A 24826-nucleotide genomic window follows, 5' to 3' on the forward strand; every position below is an offset into this window, starting at 1 on the left:
TAAAAAGAAGAAAAGGAAAAGAAATTATTTCTTTATTATTACAAGTTATTCTTGTCTTTATGTGTTTGTGGAGGAGGCAAACTAAATACTTTTTTTACCTGTTGTTGGCCACAGGCAGAGCAATCTCAAACTTAGCTAGAAACTGGAAATACTGTTCCTCTGTCTGCTGTGTAAACCCGGTTCCAACCAACAGCATCTGCACAACAGACATTATCATAAACATCACTATAGAAAGTCAGGTATCATATATCAATACACAAAACACATTACAAAGCCAAAACATTTGCTTCCAAGCATTATGCTGCTTGCATACAATGCTCTCCATTTTGCTAGATGCTTCCTGAGTCTCACCCTAAGATCTTCTGCTCGGATCACTCCATTTCTTGCTACAGAGCGAGAGGACTTGAGGTGCATGATCCTCTCCAGGCATTCTGACAGCCACACAGGACACAGGAAATAGAGGGTACACAGGCCATGGCTGGTATCAGGGAAGTGCAGCAGGGTCCCCGTCTCTATCAAGAAGCTGATGGCTGAATGTGGATACAATGCAAAATAAGAAGAGTCAACCACAAGGTGTTCCCTCACTAATGGTCAATGTAAAGTGAGGAAAATAATTTGCTTTGCATCAGCAGGCCTTCTTATATAGACAGCCTAGCTAAATCTGGAATTGATTCAATCAGTGAATCTCCCTGTATATTGCATATACAGTAGAAAAAACTGCAAACGAATAGTAGCATTTCTTTGCATTATTAATAGGGATGTTAAGATAAACTTTTTTTGGCCCTAATTTAAACCTGAATCACTTTAGTATTTGATATTTGCTGATACTATGGCTGCTGTGAAACTTTCACAAATTTCATTAAATAAGTTTGTGACATATTGAAATACCAGCTATAGCTTGTTTAACCTGGCATATTAATTTTTAATATGTTTCATGATCCAGATATTGGAAATTTGTACTGTATGTAAGTTTGGACAAGCCATACATTTTGCTAACATCATCTGTGCCCGGCTGTACAGGATGAGATGAACACCTTATAGTGTATAGTAAATATTAAATTTTGATTTGATCTGCTTTATTTTTGGCTAATACAAGTTTAGATCTATATTCCATTAATTTCATTTTGGATGTTCAGTAAAAACAGACAAATTAGGACCATGTGCACCCACAGGTACATGCAGTTTTGCAGATTTGTTTACAGTCTATTTTTTTAATTAAAACTCACTGAGCCAAACTTGGGTTATTTTCCTGATCAACTGACTATCTTGTGTCTAAGTGATACAACAATAAAAAAAAAAAATAGTAATGAAGGCTGACAGATCTGTGCATACCATTCAGAGACTAAAGCACAGACACATTAGTATTCAAGCTGTGTACATACAGTCGTGGAGAAAATTTTTGGTACCCTTCTATTAAAGAAAGAAAAATGCACAATGGTCACTGAAATAATTTGAAACTGAAAAGTAATAATAAATATTTACTCATATTACTATTATACTATTTGTTTTGGGAGTTGTGGTTCAAAAGAACCATTTTAAAAAACAGACTTATGACACTGGCCTGAACAAAAATGATCGTACCCCTCGAATAGATTGAAAATACAGTAGAATCCCTGATTCTCATTGTATGTGACTGTAGTGAGCGTGGGTGCAGCACAAACAGCAGTGGAGCTAAATTCATATATTCACTGAGTAATGCAAACCTCACCAAACTAATGCCTGTTTCAAAGCCTGGCCTTAATTAAGATCAGTTTGTTTTTTTAATGTTGTTATCAGGTTGAAAGCTAAGGAAATAATAGAACATGGTAATTAAAGAAAAAAAGGGGGGGAACCAAAAGAAAAAGTAAGGACACAATGTTAGCTCACAGTGATGACCACTATGAGGAGAGGCAAAAGAGACAAAGCAGTATTTTAGAGAAATCCTAAAGTTGAAGGTGAACAGTGAAATACAATTTCAAGTAAGAACTGGTCTAGGTACAATCTGTATAGTAGCTAAGTTTCAAAGTACCCCACAAGTGAATTTCACATTTCAGGTGTTTGCTGAACAGTTCACAGTACCGGTCTGTAGATCCTCATAGTCTCTGATGTCACTTTCTGGGTTCTGTTTGATGATGTTATCCAGCTGAACATCAGTTAAGTACTGGACCTCTCCTTCAGCTTCTCGTCTCTGCTTCTCTGCAATCACTGATTCCTGAAGTGTCAGGTAGCTCCTGGGGATCTGTTGGAGGAGTCAGTGGTTAGAATGACAGAAATGATTTTAAGTCCTTAATCACTTTGACAGGTTCATGGTCTAGTTATTTGACCGAAAGATTACAGAAAATTCCCCCTTGAAATTATTGTAAAAATTTTTTCAGTTTAAACTACTGTACCTATTATGGCCACAACAATAAGACTTTGCAGGGCACAGTGTTTCATTATGTTGTTTTTTGATATTTACTACTGTTTAAACTGATGTTGAGACATTCAGAGATGGAGAGAGTTCCAGCAAAAAGTGTTTAGGCCACATTCTCACCACCTACCAGTCTGCCCAGTAGTTTATTGCCAAAGGCTAAGCTGCTGTTGTCTTTCATACAGAGAGCCACCTGGTAGACCAGCTTCTTTAGCCCATCCAAACCCTCCATGGTCTTACATGATACTTCACTGTTTACCACAAACACACATGCACACATTTTTGTGAAGCAGTGCAGCCTGTGCTCATCAATACAATTAAACAATACAATTCAAAATATGTGCTCACTGCAGGTGTTTCCAGGTGATGTCAGGGTAGCCCTTAGCTCGAGCCCCTGATGGGGATCGGCACAGAGCCAGAATATAAGCTCTTAGTGTGGCTAGTCTCTCAGTGCGAAACTTGTTGTCGATGAGATCCAAATGTGTTCCCACAACAACCACTGCAGAATTGGGTGCTCGTGCCTACAGGACACAACACATAGAATTAAGTTTATGTGTATTTATTGAAGAAAAAATACATATGCAATACATCTGAAGTGTAGCCAGGTATTTGTTATAAGAACTTACAGTATTGACACATACAGTAATGCTTGTTAAAAAAAATCTCAATTTCTAAATATCAATTGATATTTGATCGTATTTTCATTCAATTCCTAAAACAAGATGTAAGTGAAATGAAGTGCAAAAAAACAAAAAACAAACAAAAAAAAGTACATAAATATTTAATTATTAAGGATCATTATCCCCATTCTGCCCCTACGTGTCCCCCGACTTTCACTGTCTTCTTAATCAAGATCTCAAAGATGGTATACAGAAACGTTTTATCACTATGGTGGAAAATGAAACTGAAATTCAATTGAAAGCTGAAGAAAAAGCTAGCAACCTACAGTGTTTTTGCCAAAAACATGTTTTAGCCCACATATTCAACTAGTCAAATGTTATATATTTAACAAGTAATAACATGTGGGAATACCTGTGAAATATATATATAAACATAAATGTCATGTGAGTAAAACACCACAAAGAAAAAATGAGAGGACCAATGGTTTGTGCAGATGACACGGTCAAAATCTCCCGTAAGGTACCCCTATAAAAGAAATCTCAAACCTCTCACAGTCTTGGAATTTGTCAATATGATCTCTACTCTACTCTACTCTACTCTACTCTACTCTACTCTACTCTACTCTACTCTACTCTACTCTACTCTACTCTACTCAGTTTTTGACTTCCTCAATCCTTGCTCGCCCCGGAAGCGGTTCCACTCATCCATCTTGAAGAACATCCCAAAGCCTCTTATTTCATTCTATGAAGCGGGGATCACGAAGCAAGAAACAATGTTTGAGGTGAGATAAGCCAGAACTACACTACACTAGACATCTTTGTGGAAGTCTTTTACCGGACCGTCACACCCCATTGTTGGACATACACTGCCCATCCAAAAAGGTGTGTTTGAAGGTGTGTATGAGCTCTCTGCTCTCTGTATAAAGGCAAATTTACCAGATTTTTTAGCCCTTTTAGAAAGGGTGGTTCCCACAAGTCATGGTTAAAAAATCTGTCCCCGAAATTTGTGAAAACCAGTATGTGTGTGTGTGACAAAAACATCAAGAAAAAGATCTAAATTTCACCTCTATGTTGAGAAGCCATGTCTGCAGATTGGCCACAGCCTCCTCTCCCAGAGCAAGGTTCCAGATCACCACATAGAGGGCTTTATCAGTGAAGAAACACTGGTTCACTGTAGACATGCTGGCTTGACCACCAATCTCCCATATGTTGAACGCCACTGAGTCCTTCTGTGTGTATAAGACGAAACTATATTACCACAGAGATAGCACAAAAGAGAAAAGTATAGGCCGTCTCATCAAAATTTTCAGTTTTATCAGGTTGTCTCACTGTGTCTGTGCATTAAATGAATTACTATACCGCTGAGGTGCCACAAGTGTGAAAGTTACATGTGAACATGAATTAAGCAAAGTGAAAGTGGGCAGTTTCTACATTCAGAATTGAGTACAAACTGAACTCTGGAGTATTTTAAAGCAGAAGGTAGAGAAACAAAATTCCTACAAGAATAAGCAGCTGAAAAGAAACCTGTGAAGAATGGGAGAACATTCCTCTGCAGACTGTGTTGGACTAGTGTGTCTAGAGGACAGAACCTGTCACCAAAAATTAAAGCTAAAATACTAGATTGTAAAATTATAAAAATACTAATACAGGTGTGCAATCTCACTAATGAAATGTGTACAGTCTTTAGTTGTGGTTGGTTCTTGAACCTTTCATTATAGTTTAATTGTCAAACAATTGTTGTTTTTCAAACTAATTTTATACTTTTTGGGCATTGGCTTCAAACAAATAAAACTGTATAAAGTGGACCTGTCCTGGCTTATTAAATTTTAGTGATACTGACCAGGGTTTTGCTGTGAACTGCTTGTGCTGTTTGTGTTTTCCTTACGCTGTTTTTCCCTCCACTGGCTTTGTCCAGCTCCCAGGTGGAGGTAGAGATACTGCATTCTGCTGGAGTGAAGGGGGACGCCTTGCCAGTCTGTAGAGCCTCCAGAAGAGCTGTTTTCCCCTGCCTTGGTGGACCAATTACAAGCATCTTCAGCAGTTTGCAAGGCTCTGCCTTTCGCAGGTGTGCCTTGAGGAAAGCCAGGACAGACGCAGGACCTGACAAACCAAAGAATCAAGTTGATCATGTTGAAAATAACATGTCCTCCAAATAAAGTGGTTTAGAACTAACTGATCTTTAACTGATCTGGGGCCCTTGGCTGATAGGCGTTCAGTGGACTTTAAGCAGTCACCATGTTTATTGTGTATAACAATGTAAACTAAAGTGCAATTGAAGTTAATCTGCACTTCTCTAAGATGTTTAATTCAGTCTGAGTTAGACATCTTACACTTACAATGTCTTCAGTAGAAAATGTCCTTAGTATGTAAACACTATCTAGTATATTATTGAGTTTAGTGCCACATTACATTAGAAGGCCATTAGATCAGGATCTCTTACTGAACGGCATGACCAGAAGGACTGATTATAGTGAGCAGAAACTGTTTCAATGATGGGTTTAAGACAGATTTGAGAAGATGTAAACAACAACAAAAAATCTTTCAATTATCTCAGAAAAGCTTTTTTTTTTTTATTAAAATCTCACATGTCAACAGTACCTTCTTTTCTTACATCCTCTGGGACATTAGTTATATTGAGGTCTTCAATGTCCAGCTGCCACAGGTTGGAGAGCTGACCAAGCTCTGTTGGAAGTTCCCGGATTCCAGGATTACTGTTTCCAGAGCAGGTGAGAGAACATGAAGATGACCCAAATGATGAGCTATGTTTAATTACTACTAATTTCTTTACACTGAACTACCCAGCTGTAAGAAACAGTACACATATGGAAACAGTTGGATATGTTGAATTCAGTCATTGTGAGAGTGTTTGAGAGCTTAGACAAAACAGCTGCAAACAGCTGTAGCAGGTACATGGGTCACATGTGTTTGTGGTGATTCCCAGAGAGTGAACTGATTTGGAAAACTAAATTTTGTTTAGTATGAAAAAAATAAGTAGAAATTAACACTTATTTACTGCACTAGTAAATAATATAAATAGCTTCGTCTTATGCAACTGATGAGCAGGATTGTTGTTTTAAACTGAAAAGGCCTTTAATATTTTATCTTCAAGCAAACTGCATATGGAAGTAAATCATTTGTGATTTAAATTGTACAAGTACTGAACATTATTATTAATTTGTTAATTTTAAGATGTAGTTTATTGAAGCTTAAAAAAAGCTACATTTAGTCTCAGGTGCTCACAAATGTGATGCTGGATGTTTCATGAGAAAATAAGTGATGGATTTAAATAATGATTTAAAGGTCTCTATAAGATCAAATAATCTGCTAATATGTCCTCCAAGGCATATAGTGCCAAGAAAATGTATGTGCAGTTTTTTATCAAATGTCATCTGATCTTCATCTAAGCTAAAATAATTACACAAAAAATGACACACAAAAGTAACCCTTGAGATTAAGGACAATGTGCACTTCAAGATCAGAAGGAAGGACTTACTTGGAGAGGTAGAGCTCTGAGAGGTTGTTCAAGCCACACACTGATTGGGGAACACACTCCAGCTGGTTGTCATTCAACAAAAGCACTTCCAGTGAATCCCGCAGAATCATGGGAAACTCTATGGGACAAACTGACAAGACAACCACGGAGAAGATCACAGCATGCAGGCGCAAACATACAAGTACTAAAAATATAGATTACTAGATTTTTTTAAATTTGAAACTGTATGATAAGAATAGGTTATGGCCATTCCAAAAAGTAGTACGCAAACAGCAACTTTTGCAAAATTGCATTGCAATAATAGTAGATTTTTGTAATGTTGATGAAAATTTTTTTTAAAAAAAATAGTCATTTTAAAATTATTTATTCTAAATTCTGTTGGTAGCTGGGAGTATATCTTACCAATTTAACACCAGGTGATACGTCCAATACATTAGTTCACAGAATAGTATTAGAATGGCTGCTTGTTAATTAATCAAATTCACTGATAATGCATCATTTAGGTAGGTTTTTCCAGCTCCTCAAGTACAAAATTCTAGACCCATGAAGACCTCCACTGTACACATCCATGCAACAGTTGCCTGCTACTGTAAGTCACCTCTTGCATGTTGCTCCTCCCCTTTTTATAATTTATTTATCACTGCATGAAAGGTCAGCATGGTCTTTAAGAGAGAAGGAAGACGTCGCTGTTAGAACCGCACTCCAGGTGCCAGATTTACTAAGACCGCATATAATGAATATTAAATTGCACCTGTAATGTTGAAAATTGCTGTTTCATTTGTGGGCGTTTTGTGAGTGACCTAAGAAAAATTGCATGATTGACAAGGTGGAGGTGGCTGTATTTAAATGAAGATTTTGCATGTTTTACTGGTCTGTCATGAGGAGTTTGGAGAGTGACCAGAATAAGCAGGAGAAAATTCCAAAGGTGTACACATGCTCTCTTACACTGAGTGAATTAAACATGACTTTTTTCTTATGAGAGATGCAGGTGTAACCACCTAAAATCTGAGTTATTCCACTTACTTGTGTGTTGGTTTTCGGGTTAAGTCCTCCTTAACAACTAACTGAACCATACAGGAATTTGTTTTGTGGAACATTGTATGCCCTAAAATATGTTTGAAGCCTTCAAAACCGCTTCACCACTTCATTTTGATCAGCAAAAATCTCATTTTGATCGAAAACTCCTATATATTTAGAAAATACCAATTTTTAATGACAGTTGTATCATTTTATTTTGTGGTATTTATTTGCCACACCTTAAAGGTCGGTCCGTTAAAATATTGCTTGACATTAAACCGGTCAGTGGCGCAAAAAAGGTTGGGGACCACTGTTGTAGAAGGCTTAAAATGACCAATTATCTATATTGTTAGAAAGTACACAATACATAATCACTACACTAGAACTGATGCTTGTCATTCTGTATATCAGGACGATAGAAGCATAAAATTATTTTCTATTTTTCTTCTATTTCTGGTGACATCTGCAGACCAAAATTTGTCAACGTCAAATGTCAATAATATATACAACTGCCGCAGCAGTAAAAATAAAGATGTCATGAAGACTGTTGTTTTTTAACTGAACTATCATCAGTGATCATCAGTATCCTTTAATACTTGACTTGCTTGACTCATAACAAAGATTTGACTTGCTCAAAGTTTGGACATCTTAAGTTGTTGAACTACTTGCAGTTGAGTGTGGAACCTCACCACATCGTTACTGTACTTAAACAAGCCTCAGAACTTTTGTGATGTTCTTTTTATACTTTATCATAATAGTGAACTGTTTTACCTGGGTCTGGGTCCCTCCTGTTCCATGTAGTCAAGAAAGCCAGCCTCCTGGATTTGGGCCCATCCTCTGTTCTAAAAAACACAGTCAAAAGTACACTAATGTTATCTACATGCACTGAGAACAAATGACAACAGCCCTTATGTATGAATTGTTGTGACACTTGGGTAGGTTTTAGCAACACAAACATGAACTCCACCTTAAGCCAAGGGTGATACAGAAAGTAATATTCAGTAAAAATTGTCATTCGGTAGTAACACTGTACATTCCACAGGAAGGGCTATAACCAAGGCAGTTGCATCAGATCCATCTCTGTATGTCCTGTCAGGTTTTAGGTTTCAATTTTTTTTTTTTATTATTTGGGTAAGTAAATTGACAATAGTCTTTGGTCTAAAAGATGGCAAAATTTTTGTTGTTTAGCTTAAAATTTTTTGTTGAAATAACTGGAAACTGTCAAAAATAATAATTTGCCTTTGAGTTGTGGTTCAACAGAAGTAGAACAGAGTCCTGGAAGAGGATCCATGACCCATGTCGTCGTCCTCCTCCACTTCTCCTCCTCCTCTCAATCCTAAACAATCCCTCCCATTCACTACACAGTGTGCTGCTGGACAGAGAAGTACGTTCAGCCAGAGACTGATCGTGCTTCACAGAGCACCACAGGAGATCCTTTCTGCCTATAGTCATCAAACTGTACTCCTCTAACTGAACTCCTCCCTGAAACTGACAATCATCAGAATCATTATTTATGTCATATTTGTTGTCATTTCACCCTGGACAATTATTATTGACTTATTTTCATCCATCTTACATGTTCTCTATATGAACTTTTCTGTACTGGGTTTTCTGTATTGATGATATTGTGAATTTAAGTTGGTGTGGTATCTGGAAGTGAAAGCAACTGTAACAAGGCAAAACAATTTCCCTCTGGGATTTATAAAGTTTTTTCAATCTTGAATCTTGACCTGTGACTGAGACCGATCTTTCTGACACTGGGCAGCACATTTTGCTCCAAATGGCTTGATAGTTTTGAGATTGAGCTGTACCCTGCACAGATTCAAGACACCCTGTGACAGATGCAGTAAAGCAGTCCCAGAACATTAACAAGCCTTTTGCACATTTCACAGTAGGTGCAGTGTTCTTTTCTCTGTATACTTTATCTTTGCGTCTATGAATAGAGAGCTGACTCGTCATTTGTCTAAAAGACATTCTCATTGGTCATTGGTCATCTTCGATTAAGTTCTTGCCTCAAAAGTGACAGATGGTCGACTGATAACAAGTGTGAAGACACCTGTGATGTTAAATACAGGTACTAATTTTCGTGAGTTAATATTAATTACTTTCAATCTCATTCACACATGCATGTATTCTATCTTTCTGAGTCTAATCTTCATTCCTCTGCTTTCCAGAGCACACCTTGAACTCGCTAGATTTTTCTCCACATGTTCCCTGCTCTTGCAACAGATCACAATGTCATCAGCAAACATCATAGTCTATGGAGAATTCTGTCTAATCTTATCTGTTAGGCTTTCCATCACCAGAGCAAACAATAAGGGACTCAGAGTCGATCCTTGATGTAGGCCCAACTCCACCTTGAACTCCACTGTCACACCTACAGCATACCTCACCACTCACACAGGTCTAATACATGTCCTGCACTACTCTGACACACTTCTCTGCCACTCTAGACTTCTTCATACAATACCACAGCTCCTCTCTATGCACCCTGTCATACACTTTCTCTCAATCTACAAAGACATATTGCATCTCCTTTTGCCCATCTCTGTACTTCTCCATCAGCATCCTCAGAGCAAAAACTGCATCTGTTGTACTCTTTCTAGGCATGACACGATATTGCTGCTCACATATGCTCACCTCTGCCCTTAGCCTAGCTTTCACTACTCTCTCTCCCACAATTTTGTTGTATGGCTCATCAGCTTTATTCCTCTGCCCATCTACCTTGGTCTTACAAATTGAAACCAGTGCACTTCTCCTTGTGAAACAAACTAGTCAGAAACTTTAATGCCACCTTTAATAGACACTTCCATACCTCCACAGGTAGCCACCTCTACCTTGACCTTACGCTGCACCTCCCTGTACTCCTGTCTGCTCTCTTCACTCCTCTCAGTATTCCACTCCTTATTAACTAATCTTTTTCTCTGTAAACATACCTGGACTCTCTTATTCACCACCAAGTCTCCTTGTCCATTCTCCACTTCCCTGATGACACACCAAGTACCCTCCTACCCATCTCCCTGATCACATTGGCTGCTGTTGACCTGAAAGCACCTTCTGACCACCCAGAGTCTGTATCACGTCCTTCCTAAAAACTACACACCATTCTTCCCTTTTCAACTTCACCACTTTATCCTCTGCTCTGTCTTAGTCCTCTTCATTATATCCAGTGTTTTTTTCAACACTGGATTGGCTGCTCCTCCTACGGTAGGCGTATCGTATCGTATCTCTTCCTGTTGTCGACGCTGACGCTGACTCGCTTTTCAGTTGCTCTGTTTGTTTTGCTAAATTTAACAAACTTTAAGCTAAATTCGTAGTGTTAGTGAAAAGCACTACTGGCGTAAGAGTTATAACATACACCTGTGTTGCTTAAGGACCATTCATAATACTTAATACTCTTGTTTTCTTGTGTTGTGAGGTCTGCTAGCTTAACTCTGTTAGCCATGGCTGCTTCTCCCTCTTCTTCTTCTCCCTCTTCTCCTCCTGCTCTCTCTTGCTCGGTGTGTCACATGTTTAGTTTTTCCTCTGCCTCCTTTAGTGAGAAGGGAATTTGTAATAAATGTAGTTTATTTGCAGCTTTGGAGGCGAGGCTGACTGATTTGGAGACTCGGCTCCGCACCGTGGAAAACAAGCCAGCTAGGCAGGTCCCGGTAGTCGGTGTGGAGCCAGCTAGCGTAGCTCCTGTTAGCTGTCCCCCGGCAGTTCCCGAGCAGCCGGGAAGTCAGGCCGGCTGGGTGACGGTTCGTAGGAAGCATAACCCTAGACACTCGCCCAAGGTTCACCACGACCAGGTTCACGTTTCCAACCGGTTTTCCCCACTCAGCAACACACCTGCTGAGAAACCCACTCTGGTTATTGGCAGCTCCATAGTCAGAAACGTGAAGTTAGAGACTCCAGCGGCCATAGTCAAGTGTATTCCTGGGGCCAGAGCGGGCGACGTCGAATCCTATTTAAAACTCCTGTGTAAGGATAAACGTAAATATAGTAAGATAATAATTCACACAGGAGTTAATGACGCCCGATTACGCCAATCGGAAGTCACTAAAATTAACGTTGAATCGGTGTGTAACTTTGCTAAGACGATGTCGGACTCCGTAGTTTTCTCTGGGCCCCTTCCCAATCTGACCAGTGACGACATGTTTAGCCGCATGACGTCATTTAACCGCTGGCTGTCTAAGTGGTGTCCCGCTAACAACGTGGGCTACAGAGACTAAACCTGGGCTGATTAGAAGAGACGGCATCCATCCCACTTTAGATGGTGCGTCTCAACTCTCTAGGAATATGACAGAGTTTATTAGACGACCTAAACCCTGACATGTCAGAGTGGAGCCCAGGAAGCAGAGACGCAGTCTTACACACCTCTCTGCAGCTTCCTTACAGCCATCAACCCCCCAAAAACTACCATCACCCCATAGAGACAGTGTCTGCTCCCCGAGTACCTAAATTATTTATATCTAAAACTAACACAAGAGGAGTTATTCATAAAAACCTAATAAAAATAAAGACGACTCCTCTCTTAGAACAAAATAACAAGAAAACAATCAAATGTGGACTGTTAAATATCAGATCTCTCTCGTCTAAATCCCTGTTAGTGAATGATTTGATAATTGACCATCAAATAGACTTATTCTGTCTTACTGAAACCTGGCTGCAGCAGGATGAATATGTCTGTCTGAATGAGTCGACCCCCTCAAGTCATGTTAATTATCATGTTCCTAGAAGCACAGGTCGGGGTGGAGGAGTAGCAGCAATCTTCCACTCAAGTTTGTTAATCAACCCCAGACCTAAAGATAGTTTTAATTCATTTGAGAGCCTCACTCTTAGCCTCTCTGATCCTAACTGGAAAAATCAGAAACCAGTCCTGTTTGTTATTGTGTACCGTCCTCCTGTCCCTTACTCTGAGTTTTTAACTGAATTCTCAGAGTTTCTATCTGATTTAGTTCTTAGTGCAGATAAAGTCATTATAGTGGGTGACTTTAATATCCATGTAGATGTTGATGATAACTGCCTCAACACTGCATTTAATTCACTATTAGACTCCATTGGTTTTACCCAAAATGTAAATAAACCCACTCACTGTTTTAATCACACCCTTGATCTTATTCTGACATACGGTGTGGAAGTTGATCAGTTAATAGTTTTTCCCCAAAACCCTCTTTTATCTGACCATTTCTTAATTACATTTGAATTTACAGTACCAGACTTTACTAAACCTACAGATAAGATTCACTACAGTAGATGTTTATGTGAAAATGCTGTTGACAAATTTAAGGAACTGATTCCATCTTTTATTTCAGAGCCATGTACCAACACAGAGGAAGGCAGTTATTTCAATGTTACTCCAGCACAAGTGGACTATCTTGTTAATAGTACTGGTGCTTAACTCGGAACAATACTTGATACTGTTGCTCCTCTGAAAAAGAAACTAGTGAGTCAAGAGGAAGTTAGTTCCATGGTACAATTCACAAATACGTAGCTTAAAGCAGAGATCACGTAAGCTGGAAAGGAGGTGGCGTTCCACCAATTTAGATGAATATTGCCTAGCCTGGAAAGATAGTTTAATAATATATAAAAAAGCCCTGCGTAAAGCTAGAACTTCATATTACTCCTCATTAATAGAGGCAAATAAGAACAACCCTAGGTTTCTTTTCAGCACTGTAGCCAGGCTGACAAAGAGTCATAGCTCTGTTGAGCCTAGTATTCCCTCAACTCTCAGCAGCAATGACTTCATGAATTTCTTTACAAATAAAATCATAACTATTAAAGAAAAAATTGATCAGATCATCCCTGCATGTAGCATGGATTGTACAACAACTCTAGATCCACGCTCGTACTTAGACTGCTTCCTCCCTGTAGATCATTCTGAATTAATTTCAGTAATTAATTCCTCTAAACCATCAACATGTCTCTTAGATTCCATCCCGACTAGACTCCTCAAGGATGTCTTACCTTTGATCAGCACGTCCATATTAGATCAGATCAATCTGTCTTTACAAATAGGCTACGTACCACAGGCTTTTAAGGTTGCTGTAGTCAAGCCCCTACTCAAAAAGCCTACTCTGGACTCAGGGGTCTTAGCGAATTATAGACCAATATCCAATCTGCCCTTTATCTCTAAAATCCTTGAAAAGATAGTTTCTAAGCAATTGTACGACCACCTGCGTACCAATAACTTGTATGAAGATTTCCAGTCAGGATTTAGAGTACATCATAGTACAGAAACAGCACTGGTAAAGGTCACTAATGATCTTCTATTAGCATCAGACAATGGTCTACTCTCTATACTCATCTTGTTAGATCTTAGTGCTGCATTCAACACTATAGATCACAACATTTTATTACACAGACTGGAACATGTCATTGGAATCCAAGGAACAGCACTAGAGTGGTTTAAATCGTATCTATCGGATAGATTTCAGTTTGTACACGTTAATGATGAGTCTTCCATGCACAGCAAAGTCAGCTATGGAGTTCCACAGGGATCTGTGCTTGGACCGATTCTTTTCACTTTATATATGTCCCCTTTAGGCAATATTATTAGGAAACACTCTATAAATTTCCATTGTTATGCAGATGATACCCAGCTATATTTATCTATGAAACCAGGAGAAACTAATCAATTAGTCAAACTTCAGGAATGCTTAAAAGACATAAAGGCCTGGATGACCTCCAATTTCCTTCTCCTAAATCCGGACAAGACAGAGGTTATACTGTTTGGGCCTAAAAATCTCAGAGACACTATGTCTAAACACATTCTCACCATTGATGACTTAGTTCTGGCCTCAAGTAATACTGTAAGAAACCTCGGAGTTATCTTTGATCAGGATATCTCCTTCACTTCATACATAAAAGAAATCTCTAGAACTGCCTTTTTTCACCTAAGAAACATTGCTAAAATTAGGAGCATCCTGTCCCAATGTGATGCTGAAAAACTAGTCCATGCATTTGTTACTTCCAGACTGGACTATTGTAATTCCTTATTAATAGGATGTCCCAATAACTCATTAAAGAGCCTCCAGTTAATCCAAAATGCTGCAGCCAGAGTTCTGACTGGACTTAGCAAGAGAGATCATATTTCTCCAACTTTAGCTTCTCTCCATTGGCTCCCTGTTAAATCCAGAATTGAATTTAAAATTCTTCTCCTAACTTATAAATCCCTTAATAATCAGGCTCCATCTTATCTTAAAGACCTCATAGTTCCTTATCTTCCAAGCAGAACTCTCCGTTCTCAGACTGCAGGTTTACTTGTGGTTCCTAGAGTTTCCAAATGTAGAATGGGAGGCAGAGCCTTTAGCTACCATGCCCCTCTCCTGTGGAACCAGCTCCCACTTCAGGTTCGGGAGGCAGACACCGTCTCTACATTTAAGACTAGACTTAAAACTTTCCTTTTTTATAAAGCTTATAGTTAGAGATGGATCAGGTGACTCTGAACCATCTCTTAGTTATGCTGATATAGGTTATTCTGCTGGGGGACCTCTACTGATAAACTGAGCTCCTCTCCTCTCTCCTTTCTCCTGTATCAATGCAAATGCCACCATTGCATGTCATTAACTTTGTGTCTTCTCTCTCTTTTAGTTGTGTTTCCTCCTCTCTGTACTCCTTCTCTCTGTACTTTTCTGCAGGTATCCTCGGCCTGGAGCTGTACATCTCCAGAATCCAGTTGATCTGCCCAATGTTCTTGCTGCTTGTTGTTGTCTTTATTGCCTGATGTTCTTTTCTCTCTTCTCTTTCCACTCACCCCAACCGGTCAAGGCAGATGGCCGCCCACTATGAGCCTGGTTCTGCTGGAGGTTTCTTCCTCTAAAGGGAGTTTTTCCTCTCCACTGTTGCCTAAAGCTTGCTCAAATGGGATTGTTGGGTTTTCTCTATAATTTTTTGTATAAATATTTTCTGTAAGGTCTTAAACCTTACACTGTAAAGTGCCTTGAGATAACTTCTGTTGTAAATTGGCGCTATACAAATAAAATTGAATTGAAATTGAATTCATTGTCCTCACCACCATAGTCATTTTACACACCACCATCCTGTGTAGTCTGGTTACATTCTCTGCTACCAAGGCTTTGCAGTAAGTGATCTCTTTCATATTACAACTTTGACACAAGATGTAGTCTACCTGAGTGCTTCTCCCTCCGCCCACACTATGTCACATTATGTTCCTGCCTCTTCTGGAAGAAAGTATTCATTACAGCCATTTTGATCCTCTTTACAAAGTCTACCACCATCACCTGTCCTTTTGCGTTCTTGTCCTGAAGACCAAACCTGCCCATCACAATCTCATCACCTCTAGTCCCTTCACCAACATGTTCTTTATTTTATTACTCTCTCAATCAATTAAAAAAATTACAACACAAAGTTTGGCAATTTGTGGCAAAAAAAGTGAAGGAAAATAAATATTGTAGAATTATCACAGATTATGCAGGGGGACCTCATTGAAACTGGAGGAATACAGGTGATTGGGTAGAAGTTGAACACATCTTGGTATGTGAGGCATTCTGTCATTTCATATACAGTAGGCTACTGTTAAGACAGTGAAGGCATTTGTAAAATGTTGATTATGACTTTTTGTCACTGTCCCTTGCTATCTTCACCTGCTCTTGTTCACTATCCAGAACGAGGCGTGGTTGTTCTAGAATAAGCCTACTGATTTAATTTCTTCCACAACAACAGGAAGAAACATACCATAACAACATTTGCTATGTTACAGCTTTAAACTGTTGGATTTTGCATTATCCAACAAAAGGTGATGAGAGATCCAAACTTAATTTTACATTATCAAAACCTGAGACTAAATTGTTTTTTATCTAAAAAAACAAGCATATATTGCAACCTTTTTTCAAGGTTGATTGACAAACACAACAAAATGTCCAAAAAAACTACATACTGTATGTTTCATCACACAACATTAATTGAACTCCATCGAGTTGTTCAGTAACAGCTAACTCACACAAGGCAATGTGTACAGTATGTGTGGACATACTTGCCCAGCTGGTTCCTGGCAAGATCAAGGGTCCTGAGATGGGAGCACTTCCACTTACTTGGAGGTGGGAGTGTCACAATTTCATTCCCACACAGTTTCAAAGAGACCAGAGCCTGATGAGAAAAGAGACATACTGTACTGCAGACACACATTGTCCTTTCAAAGACAGACTGTTGGCTGGCTGGATTTTGGTTTACACAACTCTGTGCAGATGGTTTTGAACATGAAAGAGTTCTTAAAATATCTGATTTCACCACAGCACTATACTTAAATTCAGAACTAATTCATATTTCATTATTATATTAGATTAGATTATTAGATTCAAGTAACTGTTTGAGTTGTGATACTATGCACAAATGAGAAAATTTGTGAATGTGACAAATTCTCTGAATGAAATAATAAATGTGATTACTTCAGTGATTGTTTCGAGCAGTAGATCCACTGCTTTAGCCTCACAGTTTTTTCCTATTTAAGTGTGATCTTGCTCATCTCCTTGGTACATTCAAAAGATGGGCATAAAAAAATCTGGGTTCAATTAGCAGTCATAGAAATTAACAGCAAAATCCTATAATTTTCAATGTGTTCACCCTGCACTGTCAATGTTTACATGTTATGTTCAATAAAAACATGAAAACATATAATGTTTGTGTGCTGTTATTTTCAGGAGACTGTGTTTTTGTATTGTTGTGAGTTAGATGAAGACCGGACCACATTTTAAGACGAATTCATGCAAAACTCCACGTAATCTTTTTCTTGCCACTGTATGCTGGAAGTCCCTCCTCTGTTGCGCTACCTATAAATGTATTTTTGAGTCAGATTATCTGATTTGAGCATCTCAGAAATAAGATGTGTTGTACAGACTGCGTAGCTTCTTGAGACAACTCTGTGTCTTTTTATACTGTATCTTGCTTTATGTAATTTTTTTTCCAGTTTTATGTAAAAGTGCTATTGATTGATTGACTGCAGCTAGGTGCACAATAACAGACAATAATAGTTCTTACCTCTAGCTCAAAGATATATGATGGCAGTTCCTTCAAGCCGTTTTCAGAGAAGTCTACCTCCTGCAGCTGAGTCCTCCAGAAGATGGAAATTGTGTTTGGAAGACTCTTAATCATATTAAAAGAAGCTCTGCATTGCTTCTGCAGGAAAAGAGAGAAAAGACAAATTTGTGGTGTTTACGAGTGTGTGCATATGTAGAGAATAATGTGCATACATATAACCTAATATGTGATCTGTTTTCGGGGACGTTTTAAAACTAGATGAAGAAAATTTAAAGAAATAAGACAAAAAATCATTTATTTTGGAAAATTATCCAATCTGAAATATTTGAATGTGGCAAAAGTATATAAACATCTAAAGTCCCTAAAATAACTTAAAACTGACAAAAGTAATAATAAATCAAATATTACTTAAAAAACTGAAAAAGTTCGAGAGACGTTTAAAAAACAAAAAAACTACTGAAACTGATCTGGACAAAAATGATGGTACCCTTAACAATATTGAGTTGGACAAACTTTTGAGAAAATTACTGCAATCAAGCCGTTTCTGTAACTTTCACTGAACCATCTGCATGACAGGTATTTTGGTCCACTCCTCCCAAGCAAATGGCTCCAGCTTTCAGGTTTAAAGAGTGCCTTCTCCAGACTGCATATTTCAGCTTTTTCCACATATGTTCAATATGACTTAGGTCAGAACTCGCAGAAGGCCACTCAAATGTTTTTTTTTCTTAACCATGCTTGGGTGTTTTGGGTTATTATCCTGTTGGAGGACCCATGATCTACGACTGAAACCAAGCTTTTTGGGTAGCACATTTTGCTCCAGAATGCCTTGATAGTCTTGAGATTTCATTGTACCTGCACAGACTCACAACACCTTGTACCAGATGCAGTAAAGCAGCCACAGAACATAACAAAGCCTCCTCCCTGGTTCACAATACCAGTACCAGGTACCAGTGTTCTTTTCTTTGTATGCTTCATTTTTGCATCTGTGAACATAGAACTTTGTCTTATCTGTCCAAAGAACATTCTCCTAGAAGCGTTGTAGTTTGTCAATAGACTTTTTCTTGTTTTTTTATGATTTGCTTTCAACAATGGAGTCCTCCTCGGCCATCATTTTTGTCCAGGTCAGTTTCTTTGGTTTTAAAAAAACGTCTGTTGAACCATGACTTAAAAGCAGTTTGTACTACTGCTGCTGCTTTGCTGTTTGCAGTGCTGTGGCCAGTAAAACCAATGTTGAACTGCAAGTGTTTGGCAGAGATTGCCATGGGTGGTGTTTGGACAGAGTCTGAGCCGGGAGTACGTCCCTAAGACTTAACAATACATCATTTAGAGTGCAAACTTTAAATTAACCATTCAGACACTGTCAGGACAAAGTGCACTTCTCACATACTTGGTACCAAAATAATCCTAACCAGACAAGAAAGGGTTACAAAATAATTTCTCACGAGATCATCAGTGGAAAATTAACAAAGATGGTCAATAATCCTTAGGGTTACATTTAGGAAATGAGTCAATTCTTGCAGTTGCAATCAATTCGTTAATATTAGACAATAATAAGACAGAGGTTATACTGTTTGGGCCTAAAAATCTCAGAGACACTATGTCTAGTCACGTTCTCACCCTTGATGACTTAGTATTGGCTTCAAGTAATACTGTAAGAAATCTCTGAGATCTTTGATCAGGATATCTCCTTCACTTCATACATCAAAGAAATCTCTAGAACTGCCTTTTTCCACCTGAGAAACATTGTTAAAATTAGGAGCATCCTGTCGAGAAGTGATGCTGAAAAACTAGTCCATGCATTTGTTACTTCCAGATTGGACTATTGTAATTCATTATTAATAGGAAATCATGTCCCAATAACTCATTAAAAAGCCTCCAGTTAATCCAAAATGCTGCAGCCAGAGTTCTGACTGGAATTAGCAAGAGATATCATATTTCCCCTACGTTAGCTTCTCTCCATTGCTTTCAGCAACACATCCAATATCACCACACTGATTGGACTCAAGGTTGGCTCACTCCTGGCTCCAATTAGATCTTAGAAGTCATTAGGCTAGGGGTTCACGTACGTTTTCCATCCTGCACTGTGAATGTTTACATGTTATGTTCAATAAAAACATATAATGTTTGTGTACTATTATTTTAAGCAGACTGTGTTTTTGTATTGTTGTGAGTTAGATGAAGATCGGAGCACATTTTATGACCAATTCATGCAAAACTCCACGTAATACCAAAGGGTGCCCATACTTTTTCTTGCCACTGTATAGCAGCATAGATTATATATAAAGTTCAAGGACACTTCTCTGCCTCCTCCCACTATGTGAAATTGAAGCACATAGTGGGAGGAGGTACAATACCTACTTTTGACACACAGCTTTGACACACATGCTTCATCTAATTTAGATGGCATTAGCTTTAATAAGTCACTGTAGGAGGCTAAGGTTAGCCTAGTTTGTCTCTAGGGGCTAAACGTAGCTTAATAAACTAAAAGAAGTGTGAAGCAGCCGCTTCAGTTTACACAGTTGACTGCAGCAGCAGGCTGGTGGACAAAATTGGCAGTACATCAAATAAAAATGTAAAAAGTGCATAAACTAGCAGTTGAATACAGCATTTGCTCTTTCTTCTTAGACCCACCGCTCTGTTTCTCCATTCGCTCCATAATAATATATAATGTCTGATAAAAAGAGGTTTATCAGACAAATGACCACTTGACACCAACTATATACTATACTATAATCCAATGAAATGACAAACACCAACTGGGGAAAGTATGATTGATTTTTAGTTTGCACCGTGACCCATTCACTAACATGAAGTAGGCAGGGTTTATGATGTGTACTGCAACCAGCCACCAGGAGGAGATCGACTTGAGGTGGCTTTCCATTTGGAGAGCTCTTGTGTTGTCTATCTATATACAGTACAGCATATGGCATGTAGTGACAAGCCATATTCACTGACAGTCTTCTGAGGTGTTTGAGCCCATGCAATTTTTTTTACTAGAGAATTCTGTCTGTTTTAATGTAGTACCACTTGAGGATTACAGCTGTTCAATATTTATAGTGGTATGAGTTGCAAGATGACAAGTCTCTGAATCTGTTAGTGATATATTAAAACCACGTTATCAAACTAACTCCATAAAGTAATCAGTATAGTAATCACCAAAATAGAAAACATAGACAACACAAACTGAAATATTCAACTAGGTATAACAAGTAGAATATGGATGACTGTCTGATTTCTTACCAGTGGACAGGCCCATGGGTCAGGGAAGGTGCACAGTTTATTCCTGCACACCTTGAGGATTTTCAGGGACTTCAAATTGTGCATGACTGCTATGGGTAGACTGGCCAGACAGTTATAAGACAAATCCAGCTCATTCACCTTGCGAAGACCAATCCAGTTAATAGCTGAGAAATTGGAATAAAGACACAACCCCAGCGTAAGCAAATCAATGCAAAACATTTTCCAGTTACCTATTTCTTTACTATTTGACACAGGCTTTCTCAAACAAAGACTCTGTACATGCAGAATTAAAGACTGCATGTACAGAACAATCAAAAGATTGTTGTGTATCAAATATGATACCATTGGCCTTCTAGGGTCAATGGTATCATATTTGATACACAACAATCTTTTGATTAAATAATTATCATACACTTCTGATGTAACATAAAAAACAAACATTAAACATGAAAAATTCTATATTTTGAAATAATGCCTTACAATGTTTTTTCAACAAAGTGTGCAATACACACTCCATTTAAAAATATAGGATGTTGTAACTACTATTTATTGGACTGGGCTTTAAAGGGTTAATTAAAGACTTGTATATCCCCTGCCCACATACATTCTGTATGTTCTATATGAGTTGAGTTGTAACATACTGTCAGGGATGTCAAACAGATCTGTAAGCTGGTTCTTGGCAGCATAAAGTCTCTGGATGTGGGTCAGGTGGAGCAGTCCAAGCGGCAAACTGGTGAGCTGGTTCTGAGAGAGATTTACCTCCTGTAAACTGAATATAGGAAGGAGAGTGACTCAGAGGGTGAGAACTGATCATTTCCTCAGTGGCAATAAAAAGTGTGTGAACCTTTTGAATTTTTTATTTATTTATTAATTTTTTCTGCATTAATTTGTCATAGAATGGTCTGCTCTTTATCTAAGTTAATAGTATTAACAAATATGTGCCTAAAATAATATTATTATTAAAATTATTATTATATTAATAATAATAATAATTTTGATTTTTCATGCGTTTCATGCATCTCATTGTGCTAATGGGAAAAGTAAGTGAAATAACTACTTCAAAAAAGCTAATTGGAGTCAGTTGCTAGCATACCTATAGTCTTGGTAAGAAAATGAGTTTGTAGGTGTGGCCTTGAGATGGCTTGACTGATACATCAGTCACACTCAAACATTTTGAATTTGCTCTGCACAATAGAAATATGCTTACGTGAGCCATGCCTGGCCAAAAGGAGCTTTCAGAAGATCTACAATCAACAATCAATCATTTACCTAAAGCTGGAAAGGGTTAAAAAGTTATTTCAAAGACTTTGGAAATTCAACGGTCAGGTTTTTATGGTTGATCTCAATAAAGACATGAAATATCATAATTTTTTGTGTGTAAATGCTTTAGGCACATCATATTTGTTATTACTCTTGATTTAGAAGAAAATCAGATCATGTTTTATGACATATAAATGCAAACAACTCTACAATTTCAAAAGGTTCACATACTTGCCACTGTATATGGGTTGTCTAGAATTATTTGATTTTCTGTATAGGTTGATCATAAAATGTGATCTGATCTTTATCTAATTCACAAGCATTCAAACACAAATAAATATAAGCTTCATCCATTTCTAGAATTTGCACCTGAGCAGTTGGCAGCAAAGTCTTGTAGCTCTTTTTGAACTATTTTTTGATAACTAGTGTTATATTTTTCAATGGAAAATAAATTGTATATTGCTGTGGGAAAAATAATCTACACAGGGGAGGAACTCCTTTTATTACCACGGAGAAAACATTGGGAAATCATTCCAATCCAGCTCAGCTGAAGAAGTCTCTCTTTGGATGTTGAGCTGGTACTAAACTAAAGGTTGGTAGATGGAGATACAAACCTTTCCTACCATCCATCATACTGGGGAATGCCACCTCTATACTGAACAAAAGAGAGGAGCTGGAGGCACTACTTAGGACCCAGAGAGAATTTAGTGAGTGTAGCCTGATGTGTTTTACTGGTTGAATAAAAACATTAAAGATCCCTACATAGATATGCCTAACTTCACCCTGGTACAAGCAGACAGAGATGCTCAGTCAAGTGGAAAGACAAAAGGTGGAGGACTTGCATTATTTGTAAATAAGAGATGTTGTAATACTGGTCATATTACTGTCAAGAAGATGATATGATGTCAGGACACTGAGCTTTAAATGCATCATATCATTGTAATACTTGTTTACATTCAACCAAGAGCAAATGCTAATGTTGCCTGTGAAGTCATCCATGAGACTGTTGCCGCCAGGATCCAAACTCATAATTCTGAGGCTAACCACGTGACTCTCACCTTACACCTTTTGAAGATCAACAAAGTTGTTTTTATGCCTACAACAAAAAAGTTTGGAAAGAAAATATACCTGATCACAGAGTATAAAATTAGGTGTTGGTTCCAGTGATCTGAGTACAGTTCTGTACTTGATGAAGCAGTGCATTGGTTTATACTGAAACTGCTGGAATAATCTCCAGTTTACATTAGGTAGGACATAGTTGTAAGTCCCAATCAGGCCTGGGTGGAGCTAGAGAAATTGAGCTCAGGAGTGATTAACCAGAGTTAAGTTATATTTTAAGAGTTTTGAGTTGGGATTCAACAGAAGCATAACAAAAAGAAAAAAGAAAAAGAAACTGGTCTGGACAAAAGTGATCGTACCCTTAACTTATTATTTTGTTGCACAACCTACCATAAGGCAATCACTGAAATGAAGCCAATTCTGTAACTCTCAATGAGTCTTCTGCACAGACAACAGTGTCAAACACACAGTTTAGCAGGCAGATGTACAAGTGAGTGTTTGACCAGAGGGACTCCAGGATCAGCCTCTCAAAAGCCTTCAGAAGATGTGAGGTCAGAGCTACTGGTCTGTAGTCATTGAGAACACTGGGACGTGGCTTCTTATTCAGGAGGACTAAGCATGACTTTTTCCACCCAAGAGCAACCCTCTCCAGACACAGGCTAAGGATTAAAATATGTTGGAGAACACCACGTAGCTGGGGAGCACAAGCTCTCAGCACCCTTTGGGTGATTCCATCTGGCCCTGCAGCCTTTGTGGGGTGAAGCTTGTTCAGCTCCGACATGGACGTCACATGGGTGGTGCAGCCCCATTAGCTTTAACATGTTTGTCTATAAATTAGTTTTTAATCTCCTGAGACAACTCTGTTGTTAGGTTTCTGTGCATTAAATAGTCAGACTGACTGATGATATATCAGTGTAAAGATACCTGTGATGCCAAGTACAGGACACCCTTTAGTTTAACATGTCCCTATGGTCAATTTATTTTTTTCAAATCTATTCTAGCGGCACCATACCTTTGTCCAGGCCAGTTTCATTAGTTTGTTTTTTAAAATGCTTCTGTTGAACCACAACTCATTTACATTTAGCAATTATAGGTAACTTTAAGTGACTTATAATTAAAATAAATAAAAGTGAAAGCAAACAAAATATAAGGAGAAGAACCTTAGAATCTTAAAATAAAAAAATACCTCAATTTTCTCCCCCTGCGTAATTAGACCAAACATTTCTCTTGCTCTATGTGGATTTTGATCCAAAACCCTAGATCTAACACATCTAAGAGGACACTAATTAGCTGGTATTATGACATTATGTGTGGAAATATATTTGTCACAACCGCATCTAGACCCGACAACCTCTTGTCATTCGTACCTGGTGCAGATGACTTCCTGGGAGTTGTAAGCAGAAGGCAGCTCTTTGAGTTGATTGTTGGAAAGATCAAGAGTTTGCAGATGGATGAGCCCCCAGGGCACCACAGAGGGCAGAGCATCCAGGCAGTTGGATGACAAATCCAAGTGTGTTATACGTGAAGAGATGTCCATGAACCAGTCAAGCTCCAACCAGGGAAGCTGCAGACCACTCCACAAAACTCTGACAGCCTGCACACAGAATGCATAATATCATTAAAAGGCTTGATAATGACACAGATTTACACAGGACTATCTTAAACAACTTTGACTTAAAGCCTATTAAAGGCACAGTACACCATTGGCAGATTATCAATTTCACACATTCACATACAGGGAGAACTCCACACAAAAAGGGGATTAAACAC

At 38.3% G+C, this 24826-nt stretch overlaps 1 protein-coding gene across 1 annotated transcript in view; it reads right to left on the reverse strand.

Annotated features, from left to right (window-relative positions):
• lrrk1 (leucine-rich repeat kinase 1) overlaps positions 1-24826 on the reverse strand; it is a 71540-nt gene that overhangs the window by 23755 nt on the left and 22959 nt on the right. Inside the window, exons 7-21 of the mRNA XM_026378093.1 lie at positions 24424-24650; positions 21379-21506; positions 20738-20901; positions 17498-17635; positions 16497-16609; positions 8291-8361; positions 6503-6632; positions 5608-5720; positions 4895-5109; positions 4074-4238; positions 2738-2910; positions 2520-2640; positions 2059-2218; positions 352-530; positions 99-196 (exon numbers count right to left, since the gene is read on the reverse strand). Coding sequence (XP_026233878.1) covers positions 99-196; positions 352-530; positions 2059-2218; positions 2520-2640; positions 2738-2910; positions 4074-4238; positions 4895-5109; positions 5608-5720; positions 6503-6632; positions 8291-8361; positions 16497-16609; positions 17498-17635; positions 20738-20901; positions 21379-21506; positions 24424-24650 — 2195 coding nt within the window. The remainder of the gene's footprint in view (positions 1-98; positions 197-351; positions 531-2058; positions 2219-2519; positions 2641-2737; positions 2911-4073; positions 4239-4894; positions 5110-5607; positions 5721-6502; positions 6633-8290; positions 8362-16496; positions 16610-17497; positions 17636-20737; positions 20902-21378; positions 21507-24423; positions 24651-24826) is intronic.

This window comes from Anabas testudineus, chromosome 3 (assembly GCF_900324465.2).
Source record: "Anabas testudineus chromosome 3, fAnaTes1.2, whole genome shotgun sequence".
Lineage (NCBI taxonomy): Eukaryota > Metazoa > Chordata > Actinopteri > Anabantiformes > Anabantidae > Anabas > Anabas testudineus.